Raw genomic sequence first — 19,994 nt, 5'->3', positions numbered from 1 at the left:
GATTTGTCTCTAATTCGATCGAATCCAGTGGAATTACTTTACTTCTGGAAGTCACATTTGGTGTCAGCACTCCCATGAAACCCTAATCAAATACGTACGTACACACCAATGGTTGTAATAAAAATTAAAAAAATCATTTCACATAATATCTTGAATCTATTTCAAATTCTAGCATATTCATGTTTCATTAGATTGGACTGGATTTGGTCCAATCCAATCCAGGACATGGTTCAATTTAACCTGACAAATATTTTGGATCATTTTGGACCGGTCCAATTCAATGTTTAAATCGTTCAATTTATTAAATTAGTTTTAATTTAGATTGGTTTCAATCCAAACCTACTTCATTGATGCTTGTATCTTATCTTTTATCAATAGACTAGATATTGATTCAATCTAACCCAATCGAATATAAATTTATTATAGATGGACCATGTCCAATTCAATCAAATAATTTTTTTTTTGGACCATTAAGTTGACTCGTCCAATTCAATATGTCTTATTGATCTGTGCAATTCTTCTAAATTAATTTTGATTTGAACGGGTTTCAACCCAAAACCATTCATTAACATCCCTATCCACAAGACATCAGATGCTCAGGAATACATGCAGCCCTGGAAAAATGGAGTCTGATCGAATTAATAACTTCTCAGAAATTTCACTTAGCTATCAATACATCAGGAATAAAAGGACATTAATTACCAAATGTAAGGCCTAGAAAAAGAAGTAGCATGTTTCACTGGCTGGTGTTCTGTTAACATAAGGACATTGAGAAATGGGATATCTTCGTCACTGATTCTTTGCAGTCAGTAAATTAGGATAGTGCTGATCTGCCAAGGAGAAAAAGAGTTTATAAATTTTTTTGATAGATAAAAAATGATGTATAATTTAAATTTAAGACTATTGCATCTCCCTCCATGAGGATATATATAATTTAAATTTAAAGCATTCAAACAAAACAAGATTTCTATGCTCCATTTGAAAAGAATGCAAATACAAATTTGTTCAGTGCAAAATTTTTACATGATGGTTATATTTTTAGGGTCTGTCTATTAATGATAAAGTCATATCAGCTATTATTACTGGAGATACACTTCCACGTGTATTTCTTATCACTTTAGAATTCTATTTTGTTAACTCTTATTATCCTTAGAATAACAATTACCCTTGATCCTTAGATAATTGTTATCCTAACTTGTTGTAATCTTCTTAGTTTCTTATATCTGTAAAACTCCATTTTCGATGGACTTCTTAATGTTGTACAACTCCTCATTATAATTAGATTAAGGCCTATGCATTCATCATCGAGCCTCAACATTCTGTTCAATCTTTTACTCTTATCTGCCATCAACTGCACATATCCCACCTCTCTTTTCTTTTCTTTTCTTTTTTTTATAAGACCAAAAAGGTTCTACACTAAACGGGGTAGTATGACCCCATAAATCACTCTTAAAGAAGATCAAAAGACACAGGAAAATTACATATACCAACTTTAAGAAAGCCAGTGTTTGAATGAGCTTGATCTGCAATCCAAGCAACTGCTTGATTCGCATGAGATGATCAGCTTAGAATCTCCTTCGATGATAATCTTTGGTCCTCTGAACTTTGCCGCCATGTTGTGAGCTTCCCAAGCCACCCAAGCTTTAATTTGCTGTTGATTGAGGAGATGCCCAGAGAGTATCATTTGCAGTGAAAAACTTGACTAATGTTATTCCTCACCACAGCTACAATTGAACACATACCATTGTTCCTTTAGGAAAAATTAATTTTAATAGACTCTTCCTCAGGTGGAGTCCAGCAAACATTGTGCCGGATTTTGATCTTTGGATTTGGCTTTGAATCATTAGATACATTCTGGAATTCTGAGAATTGAAGTCCCTTGAGGCTTTATCAATAATTATTTGGGGGGATTCGAGGTATTCGAAAAGTTTTTATTATTTCTATTTTTCCATATGTGCCAAAGCAAATAGTCACATCTTTCTTTTATTTTTGAGTTATTTTTACAATCTTCCTCATGGATTTTGATCCACCACTCCTTCAAATTATTCATGAAATTTGTGAGACTTAATATTGTTCCTCCCATCACCACTTAGAGGTGTCAACTGGACGAATTTGATCCAATCCGATCCAGTCCAATGTAAATCCACTTACAAATAGACTGAACCCAGTTCAATCCAAATCCAATACAAATCAAATCCAATCCAATTCATTAAAATGTAAATGGATTGGATTGGATACAATTCAATCAAAAACTATATAAAAACACTTTTATAAAAATACTTTAATAAAAATACTTTTACAAAAGCACTTTATTAAATAGTAGAAGGAGAAAACTTTGATATCCCACACTAGGGATTTCCAGTTGAATTCCTCATCAACTGGCCATACTCTATTATAAACAGCCTCTAATACAGCCATCATCAAGTGCAAATACTCTGGATTAAATTCGGGAGAAGTAAACTTTTCATCAAAACAATTTTGGAGTCACATAATTCAGTGCAGCAGTGCAGCACTGTGTGATAGAAGAGGACTTTTTCTGTAGCACTCCAATGCAATAAATGAGTCACGTCATTGCAAACACAGAACCAAGTTGCACCACCAACCTCCGAAGACTTTTCTTCCTCTTCTTCGTTGTATTCTTCTCCATGTTTACACATTTCTACTCAATTGTTCTTCTCTTTTTCCATAAGTTGGGAATACCAACCATCGAGAGAAGAAGAGTTACCTTTCACTGGCACTGGCTTGTCACAGCACTTCTTTTTGTGTACTCTTTAAATTAAACCGACCCCTCTCCCACCAAAATATATAAAAAAGGGGAAAATTTTTGAGAATATTTTGGTTCGAGTGACAATCTGGTCACTAATTTTAAAATGCGATAATCTAGTATTGAAACTTTTAATTTATGACAATTCAATACCTGGTGTTAATCCATCATCAGTCAGTGCGTAAAAAGATGTAAATACCCATCTCAACATATTTCTATGTCATATTAATGAAAAAAAGCAATAAAGCATATAGAGTTCACGTTGGATAGTGATCTGTTAGGCCAAAGCTCCCATCTTCCATGTAAACACAGCAATGGAAGGATAAAGAAGTGATCTGGTGAGCATAAAATGGGGGTCCGGATGTAATATGCACATTAGGTAAGCACAATAAGTGAATACGTAATAGCAGTGTGACACATGTCTGCCTTTCATCTAAATGTTTTTATTCTCTTAAATAAAAATTATCTATTATTTTGTTATTTTTGTCAAAATAATTAAAAATAAAAAACAATGAAAAATAAAAATGTAAATGAATCCCAACTCCCAATGCCTTTAAGTTTTCTCTTTTTATTGTTTTTATTTTTAATTATTTTGATAAAAATAACAAAATAATAAATAAATTCTGTGTAATGGAACAAAAACATTTGGCTGCACATGTATCACACAATTATTACGTATTCATTTATTGTGATGATCCCAACACGTCATAGTCACGGTAGCTGGTTCCTGCAACCAGAATGCATCGAAACACAGAACTCTGAGATTAACAGACCCCACCCCATCTCGATCAAGAGGGTTGTTGATTTGGGGGGTCTTGAATGAGGTAGTTGGAGAGGAATTACTCGTCATCATTTTCTCCATCGTTTTAGATGATTTTTTTTTTTTACGAATCATATGCACGGGCTAACTTCTCTCTATTTTCTACTCTCGCTTCCTTTCCTGTCCTCCCTTCAGCACCAGAAGTTCAGAGCTCAACAGTTCGTTGAATGAACAACCAGTGGTCCAGTCCAGTACCCTCTTTAGTTAGGGGAAAGAAGAAAAACTTTCTCTGCGCGTGCTCGGAATGACAGTCGTTCTTAAGCTTACTACATTCTTGGAGTGAAAAACAGTCGCTCCTTCAACCTTCGTCGTTTCTTCAACCTCCGTCATTCCTTCAACCCAGTTTCATGAGAAAGGGAAGGAATGGGGTAAATTTATCAATAAAAGGTTGGAGTACTTTCTTATCACCTGCACGTGCTCGAAATAAAGAATGGTCAGTCAGTTAATACCACCTCCCTTCTGTCCCTTCAACCCAAATTGAAGATAAAGGGGAATAGAGTAAAAAGAAAGAAAAAGGATAAAATGGTCTGAATATTATGAAAAAGATTAATTTTGGTATTATGAAATATTTAAACTGTACCTAATCTCACGTGATGACTCTGACTGATGATGAATTAGTGTAAGATATTGGATTGTCACAAGTTAAAAGTTGGATTATGGCATTTTAATCGAACCAAAGTACAGGATACTGATTAGAAATTTTTTCAAAAAAAACAAAAGAAAAAGGAGAATAACTGATGAATCCAGCTCAGAAATCTTAACCTCACCATACAGTGGGTGAATTCTAACTGTGGATTGATGCCAAATTCACCAACAAAATACGATTTATAAGGGGATACTAATAGACTATGAGAGACTGTAATTAATTTCAAAATTCTGCATTGAGCTAGTGTGCTTCTCCCAAAAACCCCACCTACTTGGCCCTAATTAACGGCGGTCTTGTTGTTTCAAAGGGGTTACTGGCGGCTACCTACTGGGTGCTCTTCAGACCGGAATCATTTTGTTCAAAGAAAAGAAATCGGATCGTTGGTGTAATACTGTAATCCGTCATTATGAGGGTTTCAATAATGCAACCAGCTTTTTCAATAATTTTATTTTTATGATTTAACATTTGATTTTATAAGATATTATACAAGGAAAATGAAGGAAACTGGATCATGATAAATGGTTTTTTCTTGCTTAAAAGAAACGTGCAAGGCATTTCATTGCATAGTTCGGTCGGCTTGTCCTCACTCCTCACAAAGTTGCCGGTGGGAAACAATCATGATAATAAGCTTAATTATGGGTCATTAGCTGATTAGATTAGCTCCTCTCCCGTTTGATGAGTTCACTTTCACTGCTTCCATGAGCATGCATTAAAGGTTGTGTAAAGCTTGAATTCTCTCTTCTGGGCTGACGCAGCTCAGTCCCACTGCCGACATTCCATCACAAAAAGATGGACTGTATTCAAGTGAGTCAAGAAGGTTTTACTATTAGCTGGCTAATTGCTAAATCTTCACTACTTGTAATGACCGATGATGACCACCAAACGCTTTTGAGTTTTGACTATTACCATCCATTGAATAAATTAATAAGGTTGCCTTCCCCCATTAGAACACTTCTTTTCAGATTGCCAATTTTCTATTTCATGAAATCTGGGTCCACAATTGGATTTTAGAATCTAGTTAACTTATCAAATTGAAATCATATCAAGATAATATTATATTTTGTTCTTTAATTAGCTTTGGTTGACCAATTCTTTTGCTTTTTAACCAAACATCGGCGAAGCAGACCCATAAAGAAGGAAATCGATTGATTTCTTCAATTCCATAATCAAAGGAATATTTATATTCTAGAAATTCAGAAACCAAGTTCGAGAAATTAGATTTTAATTTGAAGATTTCCATTTTCTGAAATGGCACAAATCCGAATCAACCATATTAGCAAATAACCCTCAGAATAATTGAGCTCAAGCCTGGGTCATACAATAAAATATCAAAATTAATATGAATATCTGCGAAGCTTACCTTAGTTTTCAACTGATTAAATTCATTCAACCATACCAGACTATAAATTAAAGGGCGGTCTTTTTAACCATAAATTAATCTTAGGGGCTGCCTAATGACAAAGCTAGCTCAACGAGTCAGCGGTCAGCTCAGAGCAGACTGCTTAACTGATAAACCACTTGAAATAAGCGTTAACTGTTTAAGTATGCCATTAATGGAAAAAATAGTGGATTAGCAGTTTTCAGCCAACCCAAAACTATGGGTACATCTTAAGCTTCCAGTTCCAGGAATTGTCTTTCTAACTTCTAAATGGGTGGTTAGGTGCTCAGATCGAAGAAACTCTTAATTGTATTAGTGCAAATTAACTATGGAAAACGTCAAACATAAAAAAGAATACAAGCATGGATCAATGATGACTTTTTGATTTAGCAAATAAGAAATGGGATTTCTGCTGGTTGAGTCATGAGTGGATTCACAGTCAAAAGACTCAAAACCGATCGATTTGGCCTCAAGTAATAAGCGAGGATATCGAAATTGAAAATCAAACACAGACTAACGAAATTGATTGCGAAAAGACCTTCCCCCTTGGGCCCTTATATAATTCGAAAAATGAAGACTGAAGAGAAAGATCGATATGATGGAAAAGTGACAGTGAGGTCGTCGGTGCTTCTTTTGTTCTGTTCGTCTCTTCCGCATCTAAACAAATCACTACGGTATCGTCACTAATAAAGGAAGGTACCACCAAGGCACCAAACCCATGAAATCATGCTCCACGACAAGGAGAGTAGGAGATTAACTTTATTCACAGTCTGGTCATATATAAAACCCCAGTAAGCATCTTTTAAGAACATATCCAGATTTTTTATCTATCTTATTTAATTTATCTCGTTCTTGGCCTTTCTTTTTAAATACTTTTATCGTGTAAATTTGATTTTTGGGGAGGGAAGACTGTAACCAGTAACCAAATCAATCTTTTCAAATTTCAACCCATAGTACAAAGGCTGATCAAACTTGACTAACCAAAGATTCAATCAGGATTTCTATGTCCGTTTAGCCCCTGAACTATTTGCTTGTAAAACGTGAAAAGGTTTCCTGCGACCGTTGTCACATGCAACCCCAATGAAATTTGATGAATACGCCAGTGTTTTAAATCAAACATCAGTTGATGTGATACTTTGGTTTTTCATTCAAACACTGAGCTAACTACATACACGAACCGTTTGACATGGTCAGAGGGTAACGAGTTAACACTAATTCTCTTTCTTTTATCTTTTTTTTTTTGTTGTATTTTTACCCATTCCATAATAATAATAATAAATCACATTTATCACAGATATTTCTTTCTAATAAGATAAAATGTATTTCTATCAAAAACGGCTAAATTTTTCCTACAAAATTTCACTTTCTGCAACATATATTCACAGGGCTATTTGGTTTCTTGGTGCCAAACCCAACCACACCCAAAAAAAGTGAAAGGGAAAATGGTAATGGTGAAAGGATGAAGAAGAGCTCGTACGTTAAACAGGAGAGGTAATTGAGGTTGGTGATGTAATTCTAAAGTCAAAAACTCTTTCTCAACATTTACAATATTAATACCAATAATTCAAGAAAAGACAATATATTAATTAATGTGGGATGAGTAGTAATGCACTAATTAATTAAGTAAAGGTGATAATCACAAAAAGCAAAAAGTTAACCAGCCATTTTAAAAGAAGATGACAGTTACCAACATCTTCTTCAATTTCTGCCACATTGCTAGCCTGTTCTTCTGTTTGGTGGTGGTGGGGTACGTATTCTTATTTGAATTATTTTGATTGACCTATGTTTGTATGCATTCCATTGCCATGCATAATTAAGGAATCAAATCATCTGGGGTAGTTGCTTACCTCCAGATACTAGCTAGTTACTAAGAAGATATTACCAGTTTTGATTACTAATTCCCGCTTAAAATATAACAGAAGTGCGTCGCTGCTTTGTTATTTACTTATCTTGGACAACACCACGTTGGGTTTGCGTCACCCGCGTCGCCTCTCTGTGCTCAATACAAGGAAGACGCATGTCCCCATACGTAGCCATCCCTTGTGTCTATTTATAGTATACTGGCTCGGACTCCAATTCATCATCAAGTTTGTGTGCTTGGCACACGCCTCTTGTCTTCTCTCTCCCCTCCTCCCTAGCTTTCACCTTCTCCTTAATTTGGTATAATTCCTTTCTCTCTCTCTCTCTCTGTAGGTGTGTCCTGTCACTTAACCTCTCCTCTCGTAGTTATATATAGAGGATGATGGTGTTGGTGAAGATGATAATCAATGATGTGAAGACAGAGGTTAGAAGTACATAGGTCTTTGCTTCAAGGTATGGAACTAGGCTTTTGAGAGCCTTCCTTTGATCCAATTGAGGTTCAAGATTTATCGACGACGGCTAAGACCACTTCTGCCGCACCACCGCCACCACCATCTTCCTTTATATCTTCACTTTACTCATAGTCCTGCAGTCCACCCTGTTCTGGTCTTGGATTATTATATATACCTTAATTAGCTTAAGGGTGGCTAGCTATAGGGTTAAGTCATTGAAAGCTTTTTAGTTTCAATGACTTATAATAGCGCAACTCATAAAGCATAGTCTTTATTGAATCGTCTATCTATCATTTGATTGCATACTAATGGATTTCTGAAAGTTTCCTTTTCTGCAGACAAGCTGATTCGAGAAGAAAAAAGATGGCGACCAACCTTTTGTTAGCTCTCACATCTTTAATACTCATCACGGTGTGTAACGGAGCTACCCCAGCACCTCCGCCTCCAATAACAGACGCGGTACTTACTAAAGTGGCCGGTTCTCTGAAAATGTTCGTGGATGAGCTGCCGCAGATGCCCAAGCTCTTGGGTTACTCCTACGAAGAAGACTCTTATAAGCCTTGCAGTCTCACCATCGGCATGTATGAGAAAAAATGGGTATAGCCTCGTCCTTTTTTTCTTGTCTCACACACATGATCAACTCAACACTCCCTATTTCATTACGTTGCACTATGGTTTAATTTAGAGCTCAGAACCGTCGGCCTATATAATTGGGATGATCGGTGAGTTCACCGGAGTGAGTGACCTGTTTGACTGATCATATGTTCCGGCCGACCGGTACAGTTGCAAAACATTGAGCTTTTGACCTAACAACTGTCCGAAATTTGTTCTCTCCTTTTCTTTCTCAAGAAAAGTCAAGAATAAACTGGTGATGAAAGGATTGCTTCACCTGCTTTCAAAGTTTCAATCTCACAAGTGTTGAACCCTCAACGGGCAATTTCTATGGTATCTTATACCTAAAGCATTTTAACCAATCAAAATTCCATTGAAAATAAACACACATATCGTTTTATTTATTCACCATACACGTGGCATCCATACTGTGTGATATCCACGTCAATGATTGCCTTATTATCGTTTTGCAGAAATTCCACCGTGATTTGCCTCCAACGACGGTCTTCGCATTTGGGACATCTCAAGCTACGGCAACTGTACCGGGTCCCACAATTGAGGCCATCAAGGGGGTCCCAACGTATGTGACGTGGCAAAATTACCTCCCTCAAAGCCACATACTACCCTGGGATCCGACCATCCCCACCGCCATCCCCAAGAATGGTGGGGTCCCAACCGTAGTCCATCTCCACGGTGGGGTCCATCCCTCGGGAGATGACGGACACGCCCTTGCCTGGTTCACCTCTGGTTTCCGAGAGACCGGATCCACCTGGTCCAAAGCCACATACACCTACCCAAACGTCCAACATTCTGGAAATCTATGGTACCATGATCACACGGTGGGTTTAACACGTGTCAATTTGCTGGCGGGACTGATCGCCGCTTACAATATCCGGGATCCCACCTTAGATGCATCCTTGAACCTCCCATCAGGACCAAAATTTGACCGAAACTTGATGATCTTTGATCGGAGCTTCAGCACGGACGGTTCCCTCTACATGAATTATACGGGAATTGTCCCGTCCATTCACCCTCAGTGGCAACCGGAATATTTCGGCCACGCAATCGTCGTCAACGGTAAGGCCTGGCCCTTCATCCGGGTCCAGAGACGCAAGTACCGGTTCCGGATTATCAACGCTGCGAACGCACGTTACTTCAATCTCTTCCTAAGCAATGGCCTCTCATTTACCCAAATCGGATCTGATGCTTCGTACCTACCCGCACCCGTTCAGACACAAAGCATCCTCCTGGCACCATCCGAGATTGCTGATGTCATCATTGACTTTTCAACCTCCAAAGCCACTAATATAATTTTGAAAAATAACGCGAACTACCCGTACCCGAATGGTAGCAGTGTGGATAACCTCAACTCAAATGTCATGAAGTTTGTCATTACACCAGGAAACCCGACTGTACCCGATACCTCCACGATCCCAGCGAGCCTAGTGACCTACAAGGCATCGACAACAGATGCCGCAGTGGCAACAAGGTACATTGTATTGTACGAGTACACCGACTCATCCGGGTCGAGCACACACCTCTATATAAATGGGAAGAGATTTGAGGATCCGGTAACGGAGACACCCAAGTCCGGCAGTACCGAGATATGGCAGGTGATCAACTTGACAGCAGACGATCATCCATTACACATACACTTGGCTACGTTCCAAGCAATCAAGATTCAGAAACTTACAAATGTCACCCAATTCACCAACTGCATGACCCAGAACAACGATGCCATCGCGTGCAATGTGGGTTCCCACCTAACCGGGTCATTGATGGACGTACCCGCTACAGAGAAGACATGGAAGAACGCAGTGAAGATATCGCCGGGAACCCAAACATCCGTCGTCGTCAAATTTAATCTGGTCGACACCAATTCACCATACCCGTTTGATGCCACGACTCAACCGGGATATGTTTACCATTGTCATGTGAGTCCTAAATTATTACTATATATTTTGTTCGTTTCGGAGCGGGTTTTATTTCGGGTTTTACACTAAATCCTATTTTTTAATTTCTTGTGCGCAGATTCTGGACCACGAAGATAATGCAATGATACGGCCATTTCAATTGGTCTGAATTGATGGGAAAAAAGGCGAAGAGACAAGTTTGATGCTATAATACTATATTGCTTAAGTGATAATAAGTACCTAATGGTGGCACAAATCAATTCTTGATCAATTGTATCTTAAGTTTGAAGATAATGTAATTTATTTCTCTCTCTCTCATTGAAAACCAACAAGGAAAAATGATGTTGAACCTCTGTGGATTTGATTAGAATGAGCAAACAGTCACCTGAGGCTGCACTTGGTTCAGATTCTCATTCCGTTATTTCTTCCCATTTTAATCCGAAAAATATAAATTCTATTTATGGTTGTAAACTTGTGGGACTAGGAAGGAAATGCAAAATAGCATTCAGTCCATTTTGTCAAACATGTTTGGTTTGAGAAATATTAAATTTGCTATAATTAAATATAATATAATGCTGTATTTATTATAACATATTTAATTAGTCAGTACCATGTTGAGTGAAATTGAAACAAAAAGAGCCATATGACATCTAAATTGAGGCAACCCTGAAATTTCTATTTTCAGTTAAAGATTTTTTTTATGATATATTTAATGTAATTATAATTTCCACAATGAATCATTTCTTGCTGCATTTGGACAAGAAACAAGCCTTGTTTCTTACCCATTAATCCAAAATAGAAATGGACCATAAGGCCCAACTAAGCACCATTCCAGCCATTTTGCTCTCGATCCACAAGAAACCGCCAGAAATGGGCTTCTTACAATGAACCAAGATAGTGCTAAACGGTTAATTCCATAGCTAAACAACATGATAACTGGTACCCAGAATTCATCCATAAAATTAGATATTAGATTTTGTTTTTAATATTTGGTTTCAACACGGATATGGCTGGATTAGTTCCGAATCTGACCCAATTAAACTTTTAGATGTATCTAGGTTCCGGGTCAGGTCAGGTTCAGAAATGGCCATCTCAGCAACCTTAGCGAGTAAATAAATAGGTCTGGATCTACTACCCATAAATTCTTTTCACATCTCTACCCACAGGACCCTACCACCGTGGTGTATTGGAATAATATCGTGGAGATCAAATCAGCCCCCCACAACACCCTACAGTATATCTCCGCCTAAATTCCCAATAATGACATCATTATTTCTGTTATTATCATTGGCAGAAGTTTTCAAAACATGGCAGAGATGTATTGTGAGATGTTGGGGGCAATCTTATGGGGGCTGATTTGAACTCCTTATCGTGAGGGTAGGGCTATTCCTTAATAAGAAATGTTCCAAATTTCTTATTACATGGCGGCAGTGTCATGTGGGTAGGGATGCATAAAGAGTTTAGGGGCAAGAGATCCGATTTCTTATAGAATGGGTTCTTATTAAAAGAGGGGAAAAAAACCTTAAAAATTTCCACAAACGCCATGTGACTTGTCAATCCACACATTTGAGGGTGTTTGGTTCGATTTACATTTACGGGTGGCTGTTTATTTGTGTTTTTTCACTTTAAACGTTTATTTGTGTTTTTTCCTGTTTTTGTTATTTGATTGGGATTTACTTTAAACGCTTTTTATTCTCTACTTCAGATTAATACCCATTAAAGTGTGACACATCAACATTTGATTTCACGAAATGCTAGGGTGTTGGGGGAAACAAAAATTTGGCATTTCCCCAAATGCCCCATGCACAAAAATCAAAATGTTTCAGTTTTTTATCATTTATTTGATAAACGGTGAAACCAAACAATTGTTTCATTTTGCTTCATATGCAATAAACGCCAACGCCTATGTCGCGTTGATGTTGTGGTGTTTTTTCAATAAATGCCAATAGAACCAAACACATACGTACAACAGGCTGACTTCCAGAATCTAGAGCTTAACGTGGTTTGAAGGAAATGTCATGATCCATGCATTTGTCCAATTTCAAGATCTGTTTGCATCACAATTTTGCTTTAGAATTTACTTTACTCTCATTCAGGTCCATTTCATCGGTGTTTTTCAACCGTCATTTACCCAGACAGTTGGACCATTTGGCCTGGGAATTAATCATCTAGGCAACCGGTTCTGACTCATCTTTAATTTGGTCCTAGGTGAAAATTTATTGATTTGGCCAGCGATCCACTGGTCCAAGCGGTCAAACCGTCAATCCATTTGACCCGTCAATGATTTTGATTGCTTTTTTATTTTTTTATTTTATTATTGTTTAAATTGGAATGGGATGTTCGTTCAAACTGGATGATCAAACCGCTGACCCAGAAATTGGTGGCTAGAATGGTTCTGATTCCAAGTCGGTTTTCAAAACCTTGCAATTCATCCACAAACCATTCAATAATAAAAACAGTTGACTTGTTAGTGATCCCAAAACCTGGCAGATTGAACCATTTAACACATGGTTATCAAACCGTTATTGACCTAGGTGGTCAGAATGTTCAGCCTAGAAATCCTCTAGGCAATCAGTTCCATTTCACCATTAACCTGTTCCTTGGCCAAAAACGTTGATTTGGTCAATGATCCACTGATCCGAATGGTCAAACCATCAACTTGTTCAATCTAGAGAACGGTTTTTTATCTTTTAATTTAATTATTTTTATATTTTAATTTAAACAACTGTCCATTTAAACTAAATGGTCGAACCGCTGACCCAGAAACTAGTGGCCACAATGGTTTTGGTTCTGGGTCAGTTTTTAAAACATTGGTTTAACAGTTTCATCCAATCAATGATTTAAATCTATTTTTTTTTATTTCTTATTTGATGATCCATTTAACTAGGATGGTTAAGAAATTGATTTATTACCAACGTGGGCTGGATTTGAACTGAGCCAAGCTGAATATCTAGCTATTCGAGCTCGGCTCTCTAATAGCCTATTAGGCTCAAGCTCGATTTGAGTTAGATATTTGAGCTCGAATTTGACTTAAGTGAAAAGCTTAGAAGTTTGAACCCACCTCGAATCGCTGTGAATTAAATATTTTATAAAAATAATATATAAAAACTCAATTAGTCTCATGAGCTGAGCTTTATTAAACTCGAACTAGGCTCGATTAACAAACGATCTTATATATTAAGCTTGAATTCATCTGAAAGCTCAATTTAAACTGAATCGGACCGAACATTTCACAAGCTATGCCGAACTCGAACAGATAACGAAAAACTCAACTCGTGACCAGTGGCCACCCCTACAAACAATCCCAGAAATGATTTTGATTTAGTTCACGGAAGCATCACAAATAATATAATAATCGCAGTACCGAGATCTATAAATTGTACAACGTTCATGTGAAAACGGGATCAAACTTCACCGAGTCAAGAGACAATTGCGACCACCAAACTGACCATTTAAGCGAGAACTAAAATGAAAAAAAAAAAAAAAAAAAGAGAACTTTGATTGTAATCAATACCGTATTGCCAATTAGCGCAATTCCACGTTTAATTGTTCTCTCTTTGCTGGGAAACTCAGGATTGATTTATGTGTTTGACTTATCATTGCCCCGCATAAGTTAAACTATAAGCAATCACATTATCTTGCTGTGATTCTCACCGGTCATCAAGGACTAAAGTCTGATACAGATTTCCGGTTTAGGTGACTTGAAAAATGACAGACGTTCATCTGTGGATCTTCATTTGAACACGTGTCGATCAGGGAAGACACCTTCGCATCTCTTGTATAAGAGGTAGTCCTCATCATTGTAGCGCTACTCCTAATTAAGATTTATCAAAACATTATTACACAATATATAATTTCAACTTGACCACATTATAATTACTTTGCCAGAAGACTTGGATCACATGGCGTTTGGGTTGTTTATTCTAGTTATTGCTGGATACAAGGAAGCACATGTTGCCAACTGGAGCCTAAGTCATCCCTCCCCTATTTATAGGGTGACTTTGGACGTCCAATTCATCATCAAGCTTGTGCCCTCCACACTCCCCTCATCCTTAATTTCCATACTTCTGTCTGTTTCTTTAAGCTCAGGTATGCTAAGCATTCCTTCATCTCTCTTATGTTCGCATTGCCATATCATCATATGGGGTTTTATACATGGGATCATGATCATCATTCATTATTTCCTTATGTTCAATATCATATTCATGGTTAAACCATGGACATCTTGATCTGTTCATACAAGTTGGACCCTTTTCTTTATCTGCATCCAGCCTTTCTAGCCCTTTCAACATACATCATATCTTCTTATGGGTGGTATAGATGGTTTTATGCACATTAAAAAACCATGCTAGTCTACTTTCTCTCATTGTATCACCTATTAATTGAACCCATTTGTACACATCTAAATCAACCCATTATTTCCCATTATATATGGTGGTGAAAGTCACCTTCAAAACCTTGACCATTGCTTAATTTGTCTTAAGGTTAGCTCTGCCATCAGCAAAACCATCACCATCAATATCAACGTGACTGCATCCATCCTCAATTCATCTATCATTGGTGACTAGTTCTGTAGTAGATGACCATGTATTTGTAGAATTGCCTTGGATAAATATCTTCTTGATCAGATCACATCTCCGGTTGCTTCATGTCTCACGGGCAGAAAGCGATAGACGCTAAACTTAATGTAGTGTTCAGTACTTGGTTGTTTATCAATTGATGATTACATACTGACCACATTTCCAAAACGAGTTGTTGCAGATAAGTCGCTAGCTATCTAGCCAGAAGAGAAAAGATGATGGCTAAGTTCTTGTTACTTATCATGTCGTCGCTACTGATCGTCTCGTTTTGTAGCGGCGCCAACTCACCACCTCCGCCTCCTGTAACTGATGCGACCCTAATTCAAGTGGCCGGTTCTCTGCAAATGTTTGTCGATCCACTCCCACAGATGCCCACCATCTATGGATACAACAATTCATCTGGCACGCCTCAGCCCACCAGCATCACCATCGGCATGTATCAGAAACAATGGGTACGTACAACTTCTTCATTCCGCTATATTTGCCACTATTTTACGAGCTCGGAGAGTTGCTAACACCTAGTCAGTTCCAAACTGGAACAATCGGCGAATTCCCTGCAACAAATTTCATGGCAATATCATTTGCCATGCTTAACCCGGGTTTTATGCTTTTTCCGGCGACTCAAAATCTTCATTGACGTGCTTTACGTGCACGTAGCATGTAAATGTTGGCTTGTGATAAACTTACTCACGTAGAGGAACCGCTTCTTTTAATGCAGAAATTCCATCGTGATTTACCTCCAACGACTGTATTCGCTTATGGGACGTCAGCAGCTGACGCAACTGTACCCGGTCCCACAATTGAAGCTCTGAAAGGGGTCCCAGTTTCCGTGACGTGGCAAAATTTCCTCCCTCAAAACCACATACTTCCCTGGGATCCTACCATCCCCACCGCTATCCCTATGAGCGGTGGGGTCCCAACGGTTGTCCACCTTCACGGTGGGGTCCATGATCCAACAAATGACGGAAGCGCCTTTGCCTGGTTTACCGCCAATTTCTCCGAGATTGGTCCGGCCTGGACCAAACCTACCTACACCTACCCCAACGTCCAGCATGCCGGGAACATGTGGTACCACGACCATGCACTGGGGTTGACACGTGAAAACCTCCTTGCAGGTCTCATCGGTGCTTACATCGTCCGTGAACCGGCCGTGGAACTTCCCTTGGACCTCCCATTCGGAGCGGAGTTCGACCGAAGATTTATGATCTTCGACCGGAGCTTCAACACGGATGGTTCCCTTTACATAAACAACACAGGCATCATCCCGTCGGTTCACCCACAGTGGCAACCGGAGTACTTCGGCCACGCCATCATCGTCAACGGGAAGGCCTGGCCATTCATGAACGTCCAGAGACGCAAGTACAGGTTCAGGATGACCAACGCTGCAAATGCGCGTTACTTCCACCTCTCGCTGAGCAACGGCGTCTACTTCACCCAAATAGGAGCCGACGCCTCCTACCTCCCCGCACCCCTTCAGCTTCAGACTATCCTCTTAGGCCCCGCCGAGACAGCCGATGTCATCATCGACTTCTCAACTGCCACCGCCACCGAGATTCTAATGAACAACGACGCTCCCTACCCTTACCCCAACGGAGATCCAGTGGATAACCTCAACTCAAAGGTCATGAAGTTCGTCATCGCGACCGGAAACCCTTCTGTACCGGACATCTCCACCATCCCGACGAGTCTAGTGAGCTACCAGGGCTCCACGACAGATCCCATAGCTACGACAAGATACCTTGCGCTGTACGAGTACACAGACCCTTCAGGGTCACCCACACACCTTTATATAAATGGAAAAAGAGTTGAGGATCCCGTAACAGAGACACCGAAATCCGGCACTACAGAGATATGGGAGGTGATCAACCTGACGGGCGATAACCACCCACTGCACATACACTTGGCTACGTATCAAGCAACCAGGGTACAGCCACTCACAAATGTGGACCAATTCACCAGCTGCATGACACAACAGTACGATGCCCTCGCCTGCAACGTAACGTCCTACCTCTCCGGCCAGGTGCTTGACATACCGGCAAACGAGAAGACATGGAAGACGACCGTGAAGTTGGCCCCCGGAACTATGACAACGGTGGTCGTCAAATTTAACCTGGTGGAGACCAATTCTCCATATCCATTCGACCCTACCTTGGCACCAGGATATGCATACCATTGTCACGTAAGTTCTCACTCATTAATCCTTCAAGTAACTGTCACATCAGTTCATTCATGGCCATTTTAAGCTTGATTAATATCTGACTTGATTCTAAATTTCTAATCCTGGGTTGGTTGTATTAAATTCCATTTTTCATTTATATCCAGATTCTGGACCACGAAGACAATGCAATGATCCGTCCATTGGTGGTGTTACCATGATTAATTTGATGGATGTCAAAGAGAGCAGAAAAGAAAAGAAACTCGCTGATCATTGTGCTTATCGTTGTAGTCCTCTGCGTTGATTTGTTGCTGAAATGTGGTGATCCATCGATAATAAATATTTTGTGTGTAGAATTTGATTAATTAATTAATTAATGTAGGTGGTAAAATAAGTACTGCATATGATATGGCAGGGGTTAGTTTTAATTTAGTCCTAAGCTTAAGTTTGCTGTCAACAATTGTACTCGTAATATTGGATAATATATTTTGGCAATCGGAATTGCAAAATTGCATGTGGCTGTAATAAGAACGAGGACAACGTCAAATCGGATTAAAGACGGATGGGGGCTCTCCTTCGGAGGGATTGGAATTGAATTGTAATATCGTTACTTGAAGATTAAAAAAGAAAATGGTTTTTTAATAAAAAACTTGTAATTGTAAGTAATTAAATCTTGAAACTCGTGTAAAGATTTAAAAGAAATTATCACCTGTTCCTTTTTTAAATATTACTTCATCAAAGCATCTCATATAAAACAATACGATCATACAGTGATAGTTCTAAGTTCTACTTCATATCTGTCTTGTTTTACATCGATAATTCTCAGTTGATTCCGGACAGTAAGATTATTTGGCCCGAGAAACGTCTAAGCAACCAGTTCCGTTTTACCCCAAACCCGATCCCTGGCTAAAAATCGTTGAATCAGTCAACGACCCGTTGATCCGGGCGGTTGACCCATTCAACGGTTTTTTACCATTTTTATTTTTTTTTTAATTTTTTAACTTTTGTTGTTAGAACGGGCCATCCATTTGAAGCAGACGGTCGAACCGTCGACCTAGAAACCGGTGGCCATTAAGGTTCCATTTCGAGCTATCTTTTCTAGACGTCAATAATTAGACGAAATAACTTTGTAGTCATAGTCATGGGAAGGGTGGACATTGCAATGGATTCCAACACCTTGAAAGATAAATCTAAGTTGACCTTAAACACAGAAAAAAATTGGCGGTAAATCCACCAAACCGGAAAAACCAAGGAAAAAAATTAGAAAATCGAGTCCAAAGTTCTGCTTTGAGATGGAGCAAAACATACATTCAATCAAAGAAAGACCAAACACACAAAAGGGAAGAAGAAGACCCTAGACCGGTTTAGAAATAAAATTGTGGTAAACCCTAGACCGTTTTGGAGGATCTTGAAGAAAAGATCAAACATACAAAAAAATAAAATAAGAAAATGAAAAAAAATGAACATTACCGCACACGCTCGAATAAAGGCAATAGTAGAAGAAACCTTTGAATAGTGAAAATACAAAAGCACAAAAGAACCATGGTTTTCGAATCACCGTTGACACAGATGGACGAACATTTCGGCCTGGGAAACGTTCAGGCAACCGGTTCCATTTTACCCTAATCCCGGTCCCTGGCCAAGAATCGTTGAATCGATCAAGACCCATTAACCTGGGCGGTTGAATTGTCGACCCGTTGACCCGTTCAATGGTTTTGACCATTTTTTATTTATTTTTTAACTGGGAACCGTCCAGGTAGCCGGTTCCGTTTTATCCCAATCCCGGCCCTTGGCCAAAAATCGTTTAATCGATCAACGACCCATTGACCCAGTGGTCAAACCGCCGACCCGTTCAATATTTTCTTGCCATTTTTTTTAATTTCTGTTGTCATAATGGGCCATCCTTTTGAACCAAACGGTCGAACCATCGACCTGAAAACCAGTAACCAGAACGGTTCTGTTTTCGGGTTGCATGAGTCACATGCTCAAATTCCATAATACGTATGATACTGCTCAATAGACCACACACACTCAATTTTTTGCCTGTAATTTTTGTCTGAATGAATCGTCCATTCGAACCGAACAGTCAAACTACTATTTTTTTATTTTTTTTAATTGGGAACCGTCCAAGCAACCGATTCCATTTTACCCTAATTTCGGTCCCTGGCCAAAAACCGTTGAAACAGTCAAGGACCCATTGACCCAAACGGTCAAACCGTCAACCCGTTGACTTGCTCAGTGGTTTTTGGCCGTTTTTTATTTCTTTAATTTTTGTTGTCAAAATGGATCGTCCATTCGAAACAGATAGTCGAACCATCAACAAAAAAAATGGTGGCCAAAACAGTTTCGTTTTCGGATGATATGAGTCACCCATTCGAATGGTATAACATATATGATGTAACCGTTTCTGGTCACGTACCAATTTTTGTGATGTATCAATTTTTTTGGCTAAGTGCCTCGTCATTTGACCTGGTGGTGAAGTGCCTTGGTGATGAGCTACTTGGTGGTGAACTCCCTGGTGGAGAACTGCCTGGTGGCGAGCTCCCTGGTGGCGAACTCTCTGGTGGAGAGCTGCTTGGTGGCGAACTCCCTAGTGGCGAGCTACCTAGTGGTAAGCTGCCTGGTGGCGAGCTCCCTAGTGGAGAACTGCCTGGTGGCGAACTCCCTGGTGGAAAACTGCCTGGTGGCGAACTGCTTAGTAGCAAGCTACCTAGTGGCAAGCTGCCTGGTGGCAAGCTCCCTAGCGGCGAGCTCCCTACTCCTAGGCGGCCTGTGACTCAGAGAATGGTGGAGCTCCTTGGTGCAGTGCAACCC

At 39.2% G+C, this 19,994-nt stretch overlaps 2 protein-coding genes across 4 annotated transcripts; both read left to right on the top strand.

The window, feature by feature from the left end:
• Positions 1-7,630: 7,630 nt before the first annotated feature.
• On the top strand, positions 7,631-10,850 carry LOC104587789 (multicopper oxidase LPR1 homolog 1-like). Of its 3 annotated transcripts, none has more exons than XM_010245513.3 (4): positions 7,631-7,768; positions 8,259-8,517; positions 9,006-10,466; positions 10,564-10,850. In XM_010245513.3, the coding sequence occupies exons 2-4, from the start codon at positions 8,284-8,286 to the stop codon at positions 10,612-10,614; spliced, it is 1,746 nt and encodes a 581-aa protein (XP_010243815.1). In that variant the 5' UTR covers positions 7,631-7,768; positions 8,259-8,283; the 3' UTR covers positions 10,615-10,850. The 3 variants fall into 3 exon arrangements, with proteins under 3 accessions (XP_010243815.1, XP_010243814.1, XP_088758993.1); XM_010245512.3 differs by having other exon boundaries at positions 7,640-7,921; XM_088902867.1 differs by having other exon boundaries at positions 7,694-7,801.
• A 4,390-nt stretch (positions 10,851-15,240) lies between these two features.
• LOC148792126 (multicopper oxidase LPR1 homolog 1-like) lies at positions 15,241-17,783 on the top strand. Its single transcript, XM_088902866.1, has 3 exons — positions 15,241-15,477; positions 15,744-17,204; positions 17,348-17,783. The coding sequence occupies exons 1-3, from the start codon at positions 15,241-15,243 to the stop codon at positions 17,399-17,401; spliced, it is 1,752 nt and encodes a 583-aa protein (XP_088758992.1). The 3' UTR covers positions 17,402-17,783.
• The last annotated feature ends 2,211 nt before the right edge of the window (positions 17,784-19,994 follow it).

This window comes from Nelumbo nucifera, chromosome 4, assembly GCF_055504915.1.
Source record: "Nelumbo nucifera cultivar China Antique chromosome 4, China Antique-T2T, whole genome shotgun sequence".
Classification (NCBI taxonomy): domain Eukaryota; kingdom Viridiplantae; phylum Streptophyta; class Magnoliopsida; order Proteales; family Nelumbonaceae; genus Nelumbo; species Nelumbo nucifera.
This window is presented reverse-complemented; position numbering and strand designations above follow the sequence as displayed.